General features: G+C 45.9%; 2 protein-coding genes across 4 annotated transcripts in view; one reads left to right on the top strand and one right to left on the bottom strand.

Annotated features, from left to right (window-relative positions):
- Positions 1 to 19,006, bottom strand: part of cdk16 (cyclin dependent kinase 16) — a 27,718-nt gene extending 8,712 nt beyond the window's left edge. The window contains exons 1-17 of one of the 3 annotated variants that reach the window (XM_014134592.3): positions 18,576 to 19,006; positions 13,874 to 14,096; positions 11,252 to 11,428; positions 8,936 to 9,069; positions 8,662 to 8,787; positions 5,394 to 5,450; positions 5,083 to 5,197; positions 4,718 to 4,812; positions 4,502 to 4,564; positions 4,110 to 4,233; positions 3,688 to 3,808; positions 3,474 to 3,571; positions 3,196 to 3,301; positions 3,055 to 3,097; positions 2,824 to 2,914; positions 2,638 to 2,715; positions 2,486 to 2,524 (exon numbers count right to left, since the gene is read on the bottom strand). In XM_014134592.3, coding sequence (XP_013990067.1) covers positions 2,486 to 2,524; positions 2,638 to 2,715; positions 2,824 to 2,914; positions 3,055 to 3,097; positions 3,196 to 3,301; positions 3,474 to 3,571; positions 3,688 to 3,808; positions 4,110 to 4,233; positions 4,502 to 4,564; positions 4,718 to 4,812; positions 5,083 to 5,197; positions 5,394 to 5,450; positions 8,662 to 8,787; positions 8,936 to 9,069; positions 11,252 to 11,428; positions 13,874 to 13,994 — 1,588 coding nt within the window. In that variant the 5' untranslated portion in view covers positions 13,995 to 14,096; positions 18,576 to 19,006. The remainder of the gene's footprint in view (positions 1 to 2,485; positions 2,525 to 2,637; positions 2,716 to 2,823; positions 2,915 to 3,054; positions 3,098 to 3,195; positions 3,302 to 3,473; positions 3,572 to 3,687; positions 3,809 to 4,109; positions 4,234 to 4,501; positions 4,565 to 4,717; positions 4,813 to 5,082; positions 5,198 to 5,393; positions 5,451 to 8,661; positions 8,788 to 8,935; positions 9,070 to 11,251; positions 11,429 to 13,873; positions 14,097 to 18,575) is intronic. The other 2 variants (XM_014134594.3, XM_014134593.3) reach the window with 2 other exon arrangements.
- comta (catechol-O-methyltransferase a) overlaps positions 17,210 to 19,290 on the top strand; it is a 22,188-nt gene continuing 20,107 nt past the window's right edge. The window contains exon 1 of the mRNA XM_045692982.2: positions 17,210 to 17,228. The gene's annotated coding sequence lies outside the window, so the exon portion shown is untranslated. The remainder of the gene's footprint in view (positions 17,229 to 19,290) is intronic.

Below are 19,290 nucleotides of genomic sequence, written 5' to 3'. Positions count from 1 at the left end.
CACCCCACTCCTGACTCCTCAGGCTAAATCAGGAGTTAGATTACAGGACGGTTAACCCTTCCTCTGTGATATAACAGGAACGAGTTTAGGGTGAGAGAGCAGAACACCCCTCAGAAAGACATATGAATAATTAATGCAGGAAATTATGTAATGATGAATTTCTCATTATAGCTGTGTTACAAAACAACACACATTTTATCCATGGCTGATATTTGGATTATGTAAGCAACAGGCCAATCGATTTCTCTTTACATTTTTTACTGTATGTGTGTGTTGGGCATAATTTGGATATTGATTTTCATTGTTGAGCAGGGGCTTAGTAGTCTGTGTTTTATTACATTTGGTAAAAAGTAATTGTTTTCCTCAGTAAAAGACAGCATGGCCTCCTGATTGGCTCAGCGGTCTATGGCATTGCAGCACAGTGCTTGAGGCGTCACTACAGACCCAGGTTCAATCCCAGGCTGTGTCACAGCCAGCTCACAATTGGCCCAGCGTCGTCCGGGTTAGGGGAGGGTTTGGCTGGCCGGGATTTCCTTGTCCCATCGCACTCTAGCGACTCCTTGTGGCGAGCCAGGTGCCTGCAAGCTGATTCGGCTGGACAACAACGCATAATGACCAGGTCTGAGGGGGGCTGACTACAACGCATAATGACCAGGTCTGAGGTGGGCTGACTACAACACATAATGACCAGGTCTGAGGTGGGCTGACTACAACACATAATGACCAGGTCTGAGGTGGGCTGACTACAACACATAATGACCAGGTCTGAGGGGTGGGCTGACTACAACGCATAATGACCAGGTCTGAGGTGGGCTGACTACAACACATAATGACCAGGTCTGAGGGGTGGGCTGACTACAACACATAATGACCAGGTCTGAGGGGGGCTGACTACAACACATAATGACCAGGTCTGAGGGGTGGGCTGACTACAACGCATAATGACCAGGTCTGAGGGGGGCTGACTACAACACATAATGACCAGGTCTGAGGGGGGCTGACTACAACACATAATGACCAGGTCTGAGGGGGGCTGACTACAACACATAATGACCAGGTCTGAGGTGGGCTGACTACAACACATAATGACCAGGTCTGAGGGGTGGGCTGACTACAACACATAATGACCAGGTCTGAGGGGTGGGCTGACTACAACACATAATGACCAGGTCTGAGGTGGGCTGACTACAACGCATAATGACCAGGTCTGAGGGGTGGGCTGACTACAACACATAATGACCAGGTCTGAGGGGTGGGCTGACTACAACACATAATGACCAGGTCTGAGGGGTGGGCTGACTACAACACATAATGACCAGGTCTGAGGGGGGGGGCTGACTACAACGCATAATGACCAGGTCTGAGGTGGGCTGACTACAACGCATCATGACCAGGTCTGAGGGGGGCTGACTACAACGCATAATGACCAGGTCTGAGGGGGGCTGACTACAACACATAATGACCAGGTCTGAGGGGGGCTGACTACAACACATAATGACCAGGTCTGAGGGGGGCTGACTACAACACATAATGACCAGGTCTGAGGTGGGCTGACTACAACACATAATGACCAGGTCTGAGGGGGGCTGACTACAATGCATAATGACCAGGTCTGAGGGGTGGGCTGACTACAACACATAATGACCAGGTCTGAGGTGGGCTGACTACAACACATAATGACCAGTTCTGAGGGGTGGGCTGACTACAACACATAATGACCAGGTCTGAGGTGGGCTGACTACAACGCATAATGACCAGGTCTGAGGTGGGCTGACTACAACGCATAATGACCAGGGGACTGAATGCTCCTGAGTCGGAGTCGGAGCTTGATTTTCAACAAATCAAACACAACCAGGAAGAACAGGGGACCAACCAGAGACAGCTATTTTAGCAAATAAAACCTATAACCATTCAGAGGTGGAGTGTACTGTGTACTAGCCCTGTTGATGTGACTTGGTGTTTGTTCGAGGATAGTCTTGTATTCAAGGCGCTGTTCAGTGATGCTGTTTGTGTTCATTTCTAACAAACGTCTGAGGCTATGTTCATGAGCCAAAATAAATTGGCATAAAAAAGCTACCCTAGCATACTTAAATATCTGAGTGCACTGCTTTTGCTTCTCCTTTCTTAAAATGATTGTGTATGAGTGTGTATTACGATGAACTGTGGGAATTTCCATTGAAAGTGAAGACCACCTAATGTGCTCTGTATGGATGTTCACGTGTAAATAAATGTCAAGTATCGTGTAAAGTAGTCTTGACATCGTGTAAAGTAGTCAATTTAATGTAAAGTACTCAATATAATGTAAAGTACTCTTGACATACAATATTCTTCTAGCCTCAAAATCTAAGGAGGTGTTTTGAGAATGGTTACATATTCATTGTTAAAAGCCATGGGATGATAGACTGACACATTGAAGTGCATCAGAGGGGAAAGGAGGGGATGGTTCGCGGCCTCCTCATGAGAGAAGGAAGTGAACTGAATATACCTAAGGTGTGCCGGAACCTTAGGCATCCCTGTACGAGCTCTGGAACACAGTGATGTAGCCATTAAGTTTACATTTTGTACAAGGAAGTTGGGACATTAAAATAAGACATTTAGTTTATGGGATGAAATACGACAGTAAAGAGAGGAACTGACCTGAGTCAGACAAGGAGCTGCTTCTACCTCCAGGCTCCTTCTCCAGCTGAATGTCTTGAAGTGAAAATATTGATGTAGCTAGGAGAGGATACATTCATATTATACAATTATTTACCAACGACATGAGACTACACTGCTGTTAATAATGTGTGTGAGTCATGTGTGGAGGAGTGAAGGCCAACTCACTGTCAGGCAGTGTGAGCACTCGATCACCCAGACTGTGGAAGTATGGATGCCTCATGGCCTCCTCTGCTGAGATGCGCTTCTTTCCCTCAAACTGAAACACAGAAGGACACACAGCTTCACTCTACTGTCGCTAATGGCAACGAACACCTCCAGGACGATCAGGAGGATTATCTAAAAAGCTGAGATGGGAGTTTCTCAATGACGACAATGTTGCCACAGGGGTGGTCTCACCTGCAGCAGTTTGGACAGCAGTTCCACTCCTTCATTGTCCAGTCTAGGAATAAACAACAAATACACAACAAATGAAAGTATCTCTCATTGAACGAGCAGGTCTAACGTGTGAAACAGTCACAGTGCCGAGCGCTGCATCACCTTGGTGTGTGATTCCGTAGACAGTCGGCTCTGTACCGGGGGTAGTTGTACGAGATGAATTCCTCATTGGAGGTGATTCCAGGCCAGGATGTCTCATTGGGTGTACCTGGAGCAGACACAAACACAAGTGCTTCAACTCTCAAGACATTGAAAAGGGATGTTTTATGCCCTTAGCCGTCTCAATGGTGCCAAATGGCATTTTCTCCCCGTCTCCTTTCCTTCAAAGGGCAGGGCCACACCATGGACCAAGTTGGGCAGTGACGGGGGTACAGTCTCACCTAGCAGTTTAAAGATGAAGTGCAGCTCTTCCTCCACTGTGGAGCCAGGAAACAGGGGGCGGCCTGTAGACATCTCATAGAAGATACAACCCACTCCCCTACACAGGCAAAATATAAACGTTACTATAACAACTTTACTGACATTTTAGAACAGAATGTTATAACGAAACGTCAATATCAACCCGATTGGCTATGAACAATAGTTTATTCTTACCACATATCTATCTGCGTTGAGTAGTCAGTGCTTCCTAGGAGGATGTCTGGGGGACGGTACCATAGCGTCACCACCTCGTTGGAGTATGTCTTGGTGGGAATGGACTTAGCCCGGGCCAGGCCTGAGACAAAAGCATGATTCACTATTCAACAAAACGCTTGAAAGAAGCTTAGCATTTTATCGGGACAGTTTGTGTGAGAGGCTCTTGGGGCATATTGGCTTATTTCACCAGCAAAACTATTTTTGCGTATGTCGTTCTACCAGCAAAAAAAATGGATGTCCTTTTTTCTGACCACATTGTTTTGTCGTTACTCTCAACAGATTATTGAGAACGTTAAACTGAAGCACTACAGATAACACTGGTTCCACAGAGACTTCTGAGGTGTGGTGATAAGACTGTCTGTACAGTTAGAGGTACTGACCAAAGTCAGCCAGTTTGAGCTCTCCGCGGTCGTTGATGAGCAGGTTCTGGGGTTTGAGGTCTCTGTGGAGGACTTTGCGGCGGTGGCAGTAGTTGAGGCCACGCAGCAGCTGGAACAGGAAGAGCTGAGGAGGAGAGGCACAGTAACAGACATGAGAGGTATACTGTAGATGAGAGAGCCGTAGGGAGACAATGTGCAAAGACAAAAAACACCAATAAGAACCTACTAATCACTAACTACACATTTAAAAACTATTAGCACCGTACCAATTCATCTATTGTTAAGGAAATATATACATCGGAATGGAATTATAGAATTCCGTTTTATGATACATGCTAAAGAATGTAATGTAAATCATGTATCAAGGTATTCTAGGCTGATGAGTGCCTCACCTTCACATTGTGCATGTGGATAGAGTTGCCACAATCCTCCAGATACTGCTTAAGGTCTTTATCCTGCGTGACAAATCACAAATCATTTACACAACTTTGACACTGGCACAATTTGTTTTCATTCAAAATGTAAGGAGTCGACAGATGAACAGTGTGTGAGATGCGCTGTCAGATGCTCTTATGCGTCTCCTCCTTTCTGTGTGGACGATGACTCACCAGGTACTCAAAGACCAGCGTGAGAGATTTCTGCGTGTGAATGATGTCATGGAGGGTCACTATGTTGGCGTGTTTCAGATCCTTCAACAGAGACACTAGGGGAGAGAGATAACCAACACATGATTTTAAAAAGACTTATACAGCATGCCTCAACTCTTTCCATATCAGAGGCCAGCTGCAGCAGCAACTGTGGTTGACTGAGGTCAATCCTGTAAATAGCCAGTGCTCCCTTGGCTTGCTCTGGTTTCCACTTTCCAACCTGTTGGGTTTTATTTTTAGCTGGCGGCCCAGGCTCAGGCCCACCCGACACAAAGGTGTTTGGGCACTCTGCCCAGTGCCCACCCTGTGGTGGCGTGGTGTCTCACCCTCTCTGATGGCAGTGCAGGGAGCCCCCTCCTCATGCTCCAATCGGATCTCTTTCAGAGCCACCAGGTTGTCAGTCAGCTTGCTGCGCCCTTTGTATACCGTGGCATAGGTTCCCTGGGAGAGAGACAATACTTACATACAGACTACAGTAGGAGCACATCATATAAGCAGTACATACACTACATGTGAACAGTAGCAGAAGCAAACCTCAACACTGCCAGGACAAATGTTTGGCAGCAGAGGTTAAGAGCAAATAAACAATGACTAAGGGGTAAGGTAATGTCAAATGTATATGTTTGCAACAGCATACCTCTCCTAGCTTATCCAGCTTCACATAGGTCTCCAGCTTCCCAAAGCCAATCTCTGACTGAGAAAAAAAACACATTGTATCTTTAGAGGATTCTAGAAGTCTTACCACATGTAAAATCACAGAATGAGAACATGCTTTGTTATTCACAAATATGACAGACAGACTCCAGAACATTGTTACAAACTACGAGACTGGCTTTATCCAGGAAGATGAACTACGAGACTGGCTTTATCCAGGAAGATGAACTACGAGACTGGCTTTATCCAGGAAGATGAACTACGAGACTGGCTTTATCCAGGAAGATGATACAAAGAAGGTCAATCTCATCAGGACACGTGCAACCACTTCTGTTGAGATGTCTGGCAGTGAATGTATAAGCTCTGACCTTGAATAAATATCAATGAAAGAAAATGGTGGAGGAACAGTATAGCAAGGCATAACTGCAAGGGAGAACAGAATTGTAGTGCACATGAAAATACAAGAACTAAAATGCAAGAGGGAGAGTCTTAAGAGCTCAACACACACAGGGACAAGACAGCTCATGAAAAAAGCATGGGCCAGACAGAGTGAGCATGAGGACATAGAGGGAGGGGGCAGTAACCTACCAGGGAGACATGGAGGAGGACAGAGAGGGAGGGGGCAGTAACCTACCAGGGAGACATGGAGGAGGACATAGAGGGAGGGGGCAGTAACCTACCAGGGAGACATGGAGGAGGACATAGAGGGAGGGGGCAGTAATCTACCAGGGAGACATGGAGGAGGACATAGAGGGAGGGGGCAGTAACCTACCAGGGAGACATAGAGGAGGACAGAGAGGGAGGGGGCAGTAACCTACCAGGGAGACATGGAGGAGGACAGAGAGGGAGGGGGCATAAACCTACCAGGGAGACATGGAGGGGGCAGTAACCTACCAGGGAGACATAGAGGAGGACAGAGAGGGAGGGGGCAGTAACCTACCAGGGAGACATGGAGGAGGACAGAGAGGGAGGGGGCATAAACCTACCAGGGAGACATGGAGGAGGACATAGAGGGAGGGGGCAGTAACCTACCAGGGAGACATGGAGGGGCAGTAACCTACCAGGGAGACATGGAGGGGGCAGTAACCTACCAGGGAGACATGGAGGAGGACAGAGAGGGAGGGGGCAGTAACCTACCAGGGAGACATGGAGGGGGCAGTAACCTACCAGGGAGACATGGAGGAGGACAGAGAGGGAGGGGGCAGTAACCTACCAGGGAGACATGGAGGGGGCAGTAACCTACCAGGGAGACATGGAGGAGGACAGAGAGGGAGGGGGCAGTAACCTACCAGGGAGACATGGAGGGGGCAGTAACCTACCAGGGAGACATGGAGGAGGACAGAGAGGGAGGGGGCAGTAACCTACCAGGGAGACATGGAGGGGGCAGTAACCTACCAGGGAGACATAGAGGAGGACATAGAGGGAGGGGGCAGTAACCTACCAGGGAGACATGGAGGGGGCAGTAACCTACCAGGGAGACATGGAGGAGGACATAGAGGGAGGGGGCAGTAACCTACCAGGGAGACATAGAGGAGGACAGAGAGGGAGGGGGCAGTAACCTACCAGGGAGACATAGAGGAGGACAGAGAGGGAGGGGGCATAAACCTACCAGGGAGACATGGAGGAGGACAGAGAGGGAGGGGGCATAAACCTACCAGGGAGACATGGAGGAGGACAGAGAGGGAGGGGGCATAAACCTACCAGGGAGACATAGAGGAGGACATAGAGGGAGGGGGCAGTAACCTACCAGGGAGACATGGAGGGGGCAGTAACCTACCATGGAGACATATAGGAGGACATAGAGGGAGGGGGCAGTAATCTACCAGGGAGACATATAGGAGGACATAGAGGGAGGGGGCAGTAACCTACCAGGGAGACATATAGGAGGACATAGAGGGAGGGGGCAGTAACCTACCAGGGAGACATATAGGAGGACATAGAGGGAGGGGGCAGTAACCTACCAGGGAGACATATAGGAGGACATAGAGGGAGGGGGCAGTAACCTACCAGGGAGACATGGAGGGGGCAGTAACCTACCAGGGAGACATAGAGGAGGACAGAGAGGGAGGGGGCAGTAACCTACCAGGGAGACATGGAGGAGGACAGAGAGGGAGGGGGCAGTAACCTACCAGGGAGACATGGAGGAGGACATAGAGGGAGGGGGCAGTAACCTACCAGGGAGACATGGAGGAGGACAGAGAGGGAGGGGGCAGTAACCTACCAGGGAGACATGGAGGGGGCAGTAACCTACCAGGGAGACATGGAGGAGGACATAGAGGGAGGGGGCAGTAACCTACCAGGGAGACATGGAGGGGGCAGTAACCTACCAGGGAGACATAGAGGAGGACATAGAGGGAGGGGGCAGTAACCTACCAGGGAGACATGGAGGGGGCAGTAACCTACCAGGGAGACATAGAGGAGGACAGAGAGGGAGGGGGCATAAACCTACCAGGGAGACATGGAGGGGGCAGTAACCTACCAGGGAGACATAGAGGAGGACGGAGAGAGAGGGGGCAGTAACCTACCAGGGAGACATAGAGGAGGACAGAGAGGGAGGGGGCAGTAACCTACCAGGGAGACATAGAGGAGGACATAGAGGGAGGGGGCAGTAACCTACCAGGGAGACATGGAGGGGGCAGTAACCTACCAGGGAGACATAGAGGAGGACATAGAGGGAGGGGGCAGTAACCTACCAGGGAGACATGGAGGGGGCAGTAACCTACCAGGGAGACATGGAGGGGGCAGTAACCTACCAGGGAGACATAGAGGAGGACGGAGAGAGAGGGGGCAGTAACCTACCAGGGAGACATAGAGGAGGACGGAGAGAGAGGGGGCAGTAACCTACCAGGGAGACATAGAGGAGGACAGAGAGGGAGGGGGCAGTAACCTACCAGGGAGACATAGAGGAGGACATAGAGGGAGGGGGCAGTAACCTACCAGGGAGACATGGAGGGGGCAGTAACCTACCAGGGAGACATGGAGGGGGCAGTAACCTACCAGGGAGACATATAGGAGGACAGAGAGGGACGGGGCAGTAACCTACCAGGGAGACATAGAGGAGGACAGAGAGGGACGGGGCAGTAACCTACCAGGGAGACAGAGGAGGACAGAGAGGGACGGGGCAGTAACCTACCAGGGAGACAGAGGAGGACAGAGAGGGAGGGGGCAGTAACCTACCAGGGAGACATGGAGGGGGCAGTAACCTACCAGGGAGACAGAGGAGGACATAGAGGGACGGGGCAGTAACTTACCAGGGAGACTCTCCTTAGCCTCCGGCTCAGAGGCTTGTCAAAAAGAGGACTGTTCAGACAGAACTTCTCCAGGTAGCCATCTGGGAGACGGATGTCCGCAGGCAAGGACAACCGCTTGTTTATATCCTAACAGAAAAGATACAAAAGGTTAGAGGTTGAAGATGAGGTCAAAGGTTAGAGGTTAGGATAAAACACCTCATGTGTTACTAGTGTTATGAGAGAGAGTGTGAGTGCGTGTGTGTGCATGAGTCTGTGTGTGTGAGAGTGTGTGTACCTCGGTGGATATCTTGCGTACAGAGTTGTTCCTGAGGCGGACCCTGACAGGACTGTGTACTTCATCAGAAGAGGTGGCCGAGACCTGGTCACTCTCCCCATCAGAGCCGATCTTCACATCTTCATGGACTATCTCTGTACAAACACACAGCAACACTCTCAACTCCTGGTCCACATGGAAGAGTGCTAGGGTTACCAGCTCTCAATGTCCTATCGCAATCTAACGATCATAATCTTACTACTATTGATAATAATGTTTTACTCGCCCTGTGTCTTAACTTTCATTATACGTTTTCTTTCTGGGAAACGTTTTGGTTCAAAGGCACCTGGAGGGGTGCATGCGGTACCATCACAGTAAGATTTGAGAGGTAAAGCAATTCTTGGCTGATGTCTTATCATTTTGTTTCCTCGCTGTTTTCTCCCACTACAACTATTAAAGGTTTCGCTCACTGTTGTTAACTTGTTATACAGCACTGGTGTGATGTGTTTATCAGCTTTTAAACCTACTCTCCAAACAGTATTCAATTATGTAATTAACTTAATCCCATACAAGGACAAAAAATAAATGAATAAATAAAAAAAAACAGGCATATACAGTGTCTTCAGAAAGTATTCATACCCCGGACTTACTGCACATTTTGTTGCGTTACAGCCTGAATTCATCATGGATTAAATATAAAATGTTTTACCCATCTACACACAATACCCCATAATGACAAAGTGAAATGTTTGCAAATATATTGAAAATGAAATACAGAAATATCTAATTTACATACTGTAAATAATCACACCCCTTTGCTATTACAATCCATATTGAGCTCAGGTGCATCCTGTTTCCACTGATCATCCTTGAGACGTTTCTACAACTTGATTGGAGTCCACCTGTGGTAAATTCTATTGATTGGACATGATTTGGAAAGGAACGCACCTGTCTATATAAGGTCCCACAGTTGACAGTGCATGGCAGAGCAGAAACTATACCATGAAGTCCAAGGAATGGTCCATAGATCTCTGAGACAGGATTGTGATGAGGTATATATCTGGGGAAGGGTATAAAACAATTTCTAGAGTGTTGAAAGTTTCCAAGAGCACAGTGGTCTCCATCATTGGGAAAAGATGTAACTACCCAGACTGCCTAGAGCTGGCTGTCTGACCAAACTGAGCCTCCGGGCAAGAAAGGCCTTGGTCAGGGAAATGACCAAGAACCCAATGACCACTCGGACAGAACTACAGAGTTCCTTGGCTGAGACGGGAGAATCTGCCAGAAGGACAAGTCTCTACAGCACTTTAGCAATCTGGGCTTTATGGGAGAAAGACCAGACGGCAGCCACTCCTGAGAAAAAGGCACATGACAGCACGCCTGGAGTTTGCAAAAAGGCACGTGAAAGACAGATCATAGGGCAAAAGATGCTGTGGTCTGCTGAGACAAAAATGTAACTCTTTGGCCTGAATGCAAAGTGCTATGTCTGGAGAAAACCAGGCACAGCTCATCACCCATCGAACACCATCCCTACCGTGAAGCATGGTGGTGGCAGCATCATGCTATGGGGATGCTTTTCAGTGGCAGGGACTAGGAGACTGGTAAGGATAGAGGAAGACAAATACAGCCAACTCCTTGATGAGAACCTGCTTCAGAGTATAAAACGACAGACTGGGGGTGAAGATTTTACGTTCCAACAGGACAATGACCCCAAGCATACAGCCAAAGCAACGATGGAATGGCTTCAAAACAAGAATGTGAAAGTCCTTGAGTGGCCCAGCTAAAGCCCAGACTTGAATCCCATTGAAAATCTGAAGAAAGACTTGAAGATTGCTGTTCACTGCCGCTCCCCACCTAACTTCATAGAGCTTGAGAAAATCTGCAAGGAAGAATGGGAGAAAATCCCAGAATCCAGATGTGCAAAGCTGATACAGACATACCGAAGACGACTGAAAGGTGATTCAACAAAGTATTGACTCAGTGGTGTGAATACTTATGTAAATGTGATATTTCAGTATTTCCTTTTCAACACATTTGCAAACATTTCTGAAAACATGTTTTCACTATGTCATTATGGGGTATTGTGTGTAGATGGGTGAGAGAAAAAAATATATATATTTAGTAAATTTTGAAATTAGGCTGTAACAAGAAAATGCGGAATACGTCAAAGGGGTGTGAATACTTTCTGAAGTCACTGTAAGTCTACAACATAACCAGTCATAACATGACACACCCTTAACAAACACACTCACACACTTGTGGCCAGAGGTCACATACACACTCCCAGAGCAGACACACACACATTCCCCTTCCCTGTGTGGGCCAAGTGTTTTGTACCCAGGCGTGTGGTGTGGTTGAGATAGGAGCTGAGGCTGCGGCCCAGGCTGCGTGGTCGGCGCAGGGCGGAGCCGTACGACTGGAGCAGGGAGTGCATGCTGAACGAGCCTCCACCACCACTGCCTCGCACTGAACCCCGCAAACTGCCAGTGCCACTGCCCCGCACTGACATGGTCTCTGGGAGAGAGAAGGGTGGGGAGGCAGAGACACAGGGGAGACACACACAGGAGGGAGGAATGGGGTACGGGTGGGAGTCACGAAGGACAATGCAGGTGGAGGTGGTTGTGAGGTGGACGGGGAACACAGGGCACGGCAGGGCATGATCGGGGACAAGGGTACAAAGCAAATGAAAGAGGAAACAGATCATGATTGGGATGAAGACAGGACAACAAAAAGGGGGAAGGGGTGTAGAAAGAAAGAAGAGAAAAATAAACAGAAAAACAAATTAAAGTCATGGATGAAGATGTAGTATTGGGGAAAAAAGTGGAAATGTTACAAAAATAGTGAAAAATGTTACAGAAAGTAAGAAAAATGTTACAGAAGTAGGCAGTAACATTTGGTAGAGAGGAACAGAGTAATGGTGGTTAAGATGAGAAGAAACGGGGAAGGAAAGGAAAGAAAAGAGCCAGTAACTTGAAATTAAAGGATCAACCAAATGAACGGGGGAAACACGTACAAATGTCCATCTTTCAGAGCATGCGATTCACTTTCCAAAAGAGGTTAATACACACTGGAAGACAAAAAATATGGGGTCAATTGACAAGGAAAACCTTCAGTATTAGTAACAGGGTTACTGAGAAGTTTGTGAGCTGCATGAACTGGTTTCATTGCATTGTACAGGCCAGATGTGGCTCTTGCTTACTGCCTCTAATAATCTCTTATGGACACAGTTGATGGTAACTTATATTACGCAACAGCACTTTATTCATTACTTCACAAAGCCAAATTAATTTTCATTCTAAACAGTTTTTCAATGTTTTTTTTTTTTATTCAAATGTTGATTGGTTTTATTGCACAAATTCTTTTTTTTCTCCACCAGGGAAGTTGTTTCATTGAAACCTCCTGAGACAGCATCAATACAGCCAGTATTAGAGCACAGAGAGCCATGCTGGAAGAGACATGCGTCGGATTAAATTAAGAATAGCAAGCAGGAACCAGAAGCACCGTTATCACACAAACACCCATCCCATCATCACCAGATCCTTCAGGGTGGAGCCATATAGGATTTGGAAAAGTGTAGCTAGGCCTATTTTGTGTGTGAATCTGTGGGTGCGTTCGTAAATTCACTCTGGCTATCTACTCCAATTTCAGAGCACTCTCGTCTGAGTGTGCCAGAGCGCAGAATAACTGATGAATTTACGAACGCACTCTTAGCACTCCAGATTGAATTTAGGAACACACACTGTGGAGTGATGGTAAGGTAAGACGTACCCCTACCACTAACCTAAACCATGTATCCCCTGTAGCAGAGAAGCCATAGAAGGGTGTAATGTTTGCACTGCAGAGCTTTGCACAAGAGTGACACTACTCTGTGGCATGTACAGTACTCCCACAAATGATACTGAGTCATCATTGGTTTCAGGTCACCCAGTCATGTGTGGCATGCTTGTATAAGGAGAAAGAAATGTAACCTTTTACAGCAGACCTAATTGAAATATTTATGAGTACAGTTGTTATGTCTCTGGTAAGAAAACAGTTGAATCACTACATTTGAGAGCTTTTCATCGCATCATTTGGTTTTTCATATCACCATTATGAAAAGAAGGATATAATAACTCCCGCCTTCAGCATAAAGATGGTCCAAACTAAACTAAATATTCTGCACATTGAACTACAAAGCTGTCTGCAGTTTCACTTGTTATTACTTCTTTGACAATTAGGCCTAATTGGTCAAAGATACCACCATATTGGTTGTTGCAGTGTAATAATTCAGGGGTGAAGTATCCTACAGTTGAATTGTATAGGTGATTTGGTATGGGTCAGCCTATACTGAAATCATTGTATAGGTAACTTGGTATGGGTCAGCCTATACTGGAATCATTGTATAGGTAACTTGGTATGGGTCAGCCTATACTGGAATCATTGTATAGGTAACTTGGTATGGGTCAGCCTATACTGGAATCATTGTATAGGTAACTTGGTATGGGTCAGCCTATACTGGAATCATTGTATAGGTAACTTGGTATGGGTCAGCCTATACTGGAGTCATTGTATAGGTAACTTGGTATGGGTCAGCCTATACTGGAATCATTGTATAGGTAACTTGGTATGGGTCAGCCTATACTGGAATCATTGTATAGGTAACTTGGTATGGGTCAGCCTATACTGGAATCATTGTATAGGTAACTTGGTATGGGTCAGCCACTGTACTGTAGTCACTGTGACTGTGTTGGTTTGTATCAGCCACTGTACTGTAGTCACTGTGACTGTGTTGGTTTGTATCAGCCACTGTACTGTAGTCACTGTGACTGTGTTGGTTTGTATCAGCCACTGTACTGTAGTCACTGTGACTGTGTTGGTTTGTATCAGCCACTGTACTGTAGTCACTGTGACTGTGTTGGTTTGTATCAGCCACTGTACTGTAGTCACTGTGACTGTGTTGGTTTGTATCAGCCACTGTACCGGAGTCACTGTGACTGTGCGCTGTGTCCTGAGGGCTGATGGTCTCGCTGGTCTTATCCCCACTGTTGCCCCCCCTCAGGGTGAGGGACAGCTGCCGCTTGATCTTCCTCATGCGGTCCATAAGAGGGGGCAGCGGGGGGCGAGATGCGGAGGGTGGGGGGCGAGACGCGGAGGGCGGGGGCCGAGACGCGGAGGGCGGAGGGGTAGCCACAGTTCAAGCTCTCTGAGGGCACAGACAGACACAAGCAAACAAACACATTGTTAAACAGTTGTTAACCTGTCCTGTAGGGGGAACTACTAACAAAGATTGACACATCATAATCATTATCCTCTACAACAGTCAAAGGATGACAGGTCACTGACTCCTCAGTAGTCAAATTAGAGAAATGTTTAGGCCTCAAGATGAGAAGCTGCTTCATTTGGATTACAAACTGATGAGAGAACTCAGTGGTTGGATTTGACACTAATGATAGTCTTTTGCTATTAAGGGAGCTCTCATCATTCAGACTTTGACTGTACTGGGCGTCACACAAAGACTGTATATATGAATGGACAAAGCCATTGATCACGTGACACCATTCTTTCCTATGTGAAGATTCAATAGCGCATTGAAGCCAAATGAAATTGGTTAAGATAACGTTTCATTGAGACATAACATGCGCAGTTTGAGCTACTCCTGGAAGTGACGTTGAGGTTAGCTCAATGCTGACCCCTTCTCATTGAGTAACTCAAGTTGAAGGCTGACCAGGGTACTGCAGGCTTCCATTAGCAACTCAATTATCCTTATAACTTCTTCTGTGTGTGACAGAAGAAGAAGAAGGACATACATCTGGTGTTTTAGAAGCAATTACTGGTACCATGATTGTCTTAAAAATATATATACAGTACCAGTCAAAAGTTTGGACGCACCTACTCATTCAAGGGTTTCTCTTTATTTTTACTATTTTCTACATTGTAAATAGTGAAAACATCCAAACTATGAAATAACACATGGAATCATGTCGTAACCAAAAAAAAAAGTGTTAAAAAAAGTGTTAAACAAATAAAAATATTTAGTATTTGAAATTCTTCAAAGTAGCCACCCTTTGCCTTGATGCACACTCTTGGCATTCTCTCAACCAGCTTCACCTGGAACGCTTTTCCAACAGCCTTGAAGGAGTTCCCACATATGCTGAGCACTTGTTTGCTGCTTTTCCTTTACTCTGCGGTCCAACTCATCCCAAACCATCTCAATTGGGTTGAGGTCGGGTGATTGTGGAGGCCAGGTCATCTGATGCAGCACCATCACTCTTCTTCTTAGTCAAATAACCCTTACACAGCCTGGAGGTGTGTTTTGGGTCATTGTCCTGTTGAAAATCAAATGATAGTCCCACTGAGTGCAAACCAGAAGGGATGGTATCGCTGCAGAATGCTGTAGTAGCCATGCTGGTTAAGTGTGCCTTGAATTCTAAATAATTCACAGACAGTATCACCAGCAAGCACCCCCACACCTTCTCCTCCATGCTTCACAGTGGGAACCACGTATGCGGAGATCATCCGTTAACCTACTATGCGCCTCACAAAGACACGGCGGTTGGAACCAAAAATCGAACATTTGGAATCATCAGACGAAAGGACAGATTTCCACCGGTCTAATGGCCATTGCTTGTGTTTCTTGGCCCAAGCAAGTCTCTTCTTATTGGTGTCCTTTAGTAGTGGTTTCTATGTAGCAATTCGACCGCCACAGGAAAGGAAGACCTGATTCACACAGTCTCAATGAACAGTTGATATTCAGGTGTGTCTGTTAGCATTTAATTGGGCTGCAATCTGAGGTGCAGTTAACTCTAACTTATCCTCTGCAGCAGATAATTCTGGGTCTTCCTTTCCTGTGGCGGTCCTCATGAGAGCCAGTTTCATCATAGCGCTTGATGGTTTTTACAACTGCACTTTAAGAAACTTTCAAAGTTCTGATGGACGGTTGTTTCTCTTTGCTTATTTGAGCTGTTCTTGCCATAATATGGACTTGGTCTTTTACCAGATAGGGCTATCTTCTGTATACCACCCCTACCTTGTCACAACACAACTGATTGGCTCAAACACATTAAGAAAGAAATTCCTCAAATTAACAATGTACATCTGTTAACTGAAATGCATTCCAGGTGACTACCTCATGAAGCTGGTTGAGAGAATGCCAAGAGTAGGCAAAGCTGTCAGCAAGGCAAAGGGTGGCTACTTTGAAGAATCTCAAATATAAAATAAATGTTGATTTGTTTAACACTTATTTGGTTACTACATGATTCCATGTGTTATTTCATAGTTGTGATGTGTTCACTATTATTGTACAATGTAGAAAATAGTAAAAATAAAGAAAAACCCTTGAATGAGAAGGTGTGTCCAAACTTTTGACTGGTACTGTATATTTAAACAAAGATTGACCACAAAGACTGGCCTTTTTTCATTCACTATAATGGAGAATCTTGTTTTCTGCTAACAATGCCTGCAGAACCGCGGTCGGACTTGAACTTCCGTGGCTTCAATAAGAAGGGGCAGTCGTTCTCCCTTGGCATCACAGCACGTGTATTGATTTCACTCTGCATTGCAATATAAAGCAAACCACTAGAAAACAGACATGTTCAATGACCTTGAAAACTACATCTCAACTTATCTTACAAATAGTACTGAAAAAGTAAATACTAAATACCAGTGGAAAAAATAGCAGTTAGTCTCTTGAGCATCTGTGAGATATTCAGGACTGGGCCGACTACTAAAGTTGTGCCAAACCTCCAGAAGCCCATGTTTTTGCCTTGTGACTAATGACTCAATTTGGCACGACGATGCCCAACAGTTTCAGCTCCAAAGCTGCTCTTTTGAAGGCTAGACGCTTGGTGACCCATAAAATTGCATATTGGCCTAAAAAGGGACTTCTTCTGTATGCACTCTGAATGCTGACCATCCAAAGAAAATGGGCACTTCTAGGCTATCTGGTGACAGTTGTGTTAGTGCTGTAGACTTTGGCGGCATGGGGTGAGCAGGAGGGCGGACAGGGTAATCTTATGGGGCTTAGATAGCCCTGGTGTAAGAATTTCTTTGTTTATACTAAGACCCTGAGGCATGTTGAGAATGTCCTCTCTTTTGGAATGTCATCATTATCTCAACAATCTAAAGTGGTTCTACTGTTGTTGGAAAGGCTATTGGGTATGTCACTGACTGACCATTAGTTAACCTAAATCATATTTTCACAAAGGATTCACAGAGAAAACGTTTGAAATAGTTGGAATACTTTGGATGGTGAGAGTGGAGTAAGGTTTTCATCTCCTCTGGATTCCATTGCAGGGAAATCTAGAAGTGAAATCTTAGATGAAGACACTCCAAAGAGGTATTTGATTTTAAGAGGCTATTTACTTTGTTGTTTGAAATATTAAACTTAACTCGTCTTGTGCAGTTAGGCTAAATGTAAAATTAAACAAAGTGCCTGCCTGAATAATTCTTAGAAATAATTTGTAGTCAAGCCTGGCCTTAATAATAATAATAAAATGGGATCTAGCGCTTTTAAGGACCCAAAGTCACTTTACAATTGTAGAAATAAAACAAAAACACAGCAGGAACACAGAAACTGGCCGGGTGCATTGGCATCCTCTCAGATAGGCCTAGTTGTCCCTATGTGTCTGTGTTCACATTCTTTTAAAACTGGTGCATCATGAACCTTGTTGACATGGAGCAGTGTGACCATGAGAATCAGACAGGGCTCCCTGCCCGCCTGGTACTGATGGGACAGCTCAACATCAAGATGACGTTTTGAAGGCAATGCCCAGGTTGTCAACAGCAGGTGACTAGCACCCTGGAGGTTTGTGACTGCAGTTAATCAACAACATAGCAGCTAGTCGTGCATCCTTAGCTCATATGCAACCGGGGTAATCATGACAAAAACAAGCAATAAACTAGATATTGCATGCAAGTGGGCAAATTAGCTATTCACACAGTGTAGAGGGTCTCCCCAATGGCATCCCGAAAGACCCTTAAGTTTGCTGGGTTCCCATCTGACAAAAACTAAACAGACTGACTGTAGCTAGCTGACCAGGATAGGAAAATACCCGGTAGCGTTACGTCCATCACATTATGTACGCACGATTCATTTTGAAGGGATATCCTAAATAAGGATTTGTGACCTAGGTTTAGCTGGTTAAGCTGTTTCGCTTTATGAGGTTTCGTAGCTATAATGCAAGAATCATTCAGCTAATGTGTGCAATAGAAACCAATGGTACACGACAGAAAAGTCATCGCCGTTAACAAGTTAATAATGATCTAGTTAGTTAGCTATAGCTATCAAGCTAGCTTCAGTGGTTGCGCACAGCTCGGCCCTTCCTTGCTAAACTACAGCTAGCTCGCAACATGTTTCATTTACGCATGATTATGCATTGGAATGAAAGCGATTCAAAGTCTATGAATGATTTGAATGCGGCGATCACGGACATGCCATTGGACATGTTTTATTCTTCAACAAAGACAATGTTGAATTATTGTAATACGTGTGATTGAAGAGCTTTAAAAGTGGGAGGTACTGTAAACCGATCTTTTGACATCAACAGTGGTTGCTGCAACAAGCTATCAAGTATTTTCGGCGGAACGTAGCTATTGACAAAAACCTTTTTTAAATCGTATCTAGCTAACCAACCCGGTGTAAATACCGTTTTGCGCAACAAGGACAGACTGCTTTGTCGCTTACCCGAGGACGCGAGATCCCGTATGCCCTTGTAATCTTAGCAAAAATATCCCAAAGCCAGTGTGCTCTCCCAATAGTCCTCAGCCATTATTCTGCTGGTTGAGATACAGCACCGGTTCGCCCCTGTCTGACAGCATGCCCTGTTCGCATTCTGAAAAATTGTTCAAACGTTTTAGCAGCTGTTCAGTTCCAAATGCGGAGGGTAGTAGAGCAGCTGCGAATAGATTCTGGAGTCACTCACTCCGGCTGATTGGAGAGATGGAGATCCGTTAATTACGCATTCGCTTACCAGCCCCAAATCAGGTCGTGTGACATTCCACAGTGTTTTTTATTGTTTCCGTTTTGTCTGGGTATTTTTAACTAATACGTCTCTATCAATGGAAGCTATTCAAAATGTATAGAAATTCCTCATATTATCCTAATAGAATAGGAAAAGCTTACAGTGGAATGACCCAAATTCCATTCAACAAGCTAAGACTGTGGACTGTACCATTGCCTTGTCCCACTCAGGGGATATTGAGTGCAGGGTCGCGTTCATCGGGACACAGCGTTTTGGAACATTAAGATAGACATGTGATATATAGAAGAAACATGCTTCTCTGGCTTGTAAAACAAGGACTCATGTCGGCTCTATTAATTTAATTTCTGTCTGCAACGTTCGACAACGTTTGGCAACTGAATGTTGCCCCGGTAAGAACGAGCAAAAACCGTTCTTTGT

This window comes from Salmo salar, chromosome 13, assembly GCF_965601325.2.
Source record: "Salmo salar chromosome 13, fSalSal1, whole genome shotgun sequence".
Classification (NCBI taxonomy): Eukaryota; Metazoa; Chordata; class Actinopteri; order Salmoniformes; family Salmonidae; genus Salmo; species Salmo salar.
Note: the sequence above shows the minus strand (reverse complement) of the source record. Positions and strands in the feature narration are given on the sequence as shown.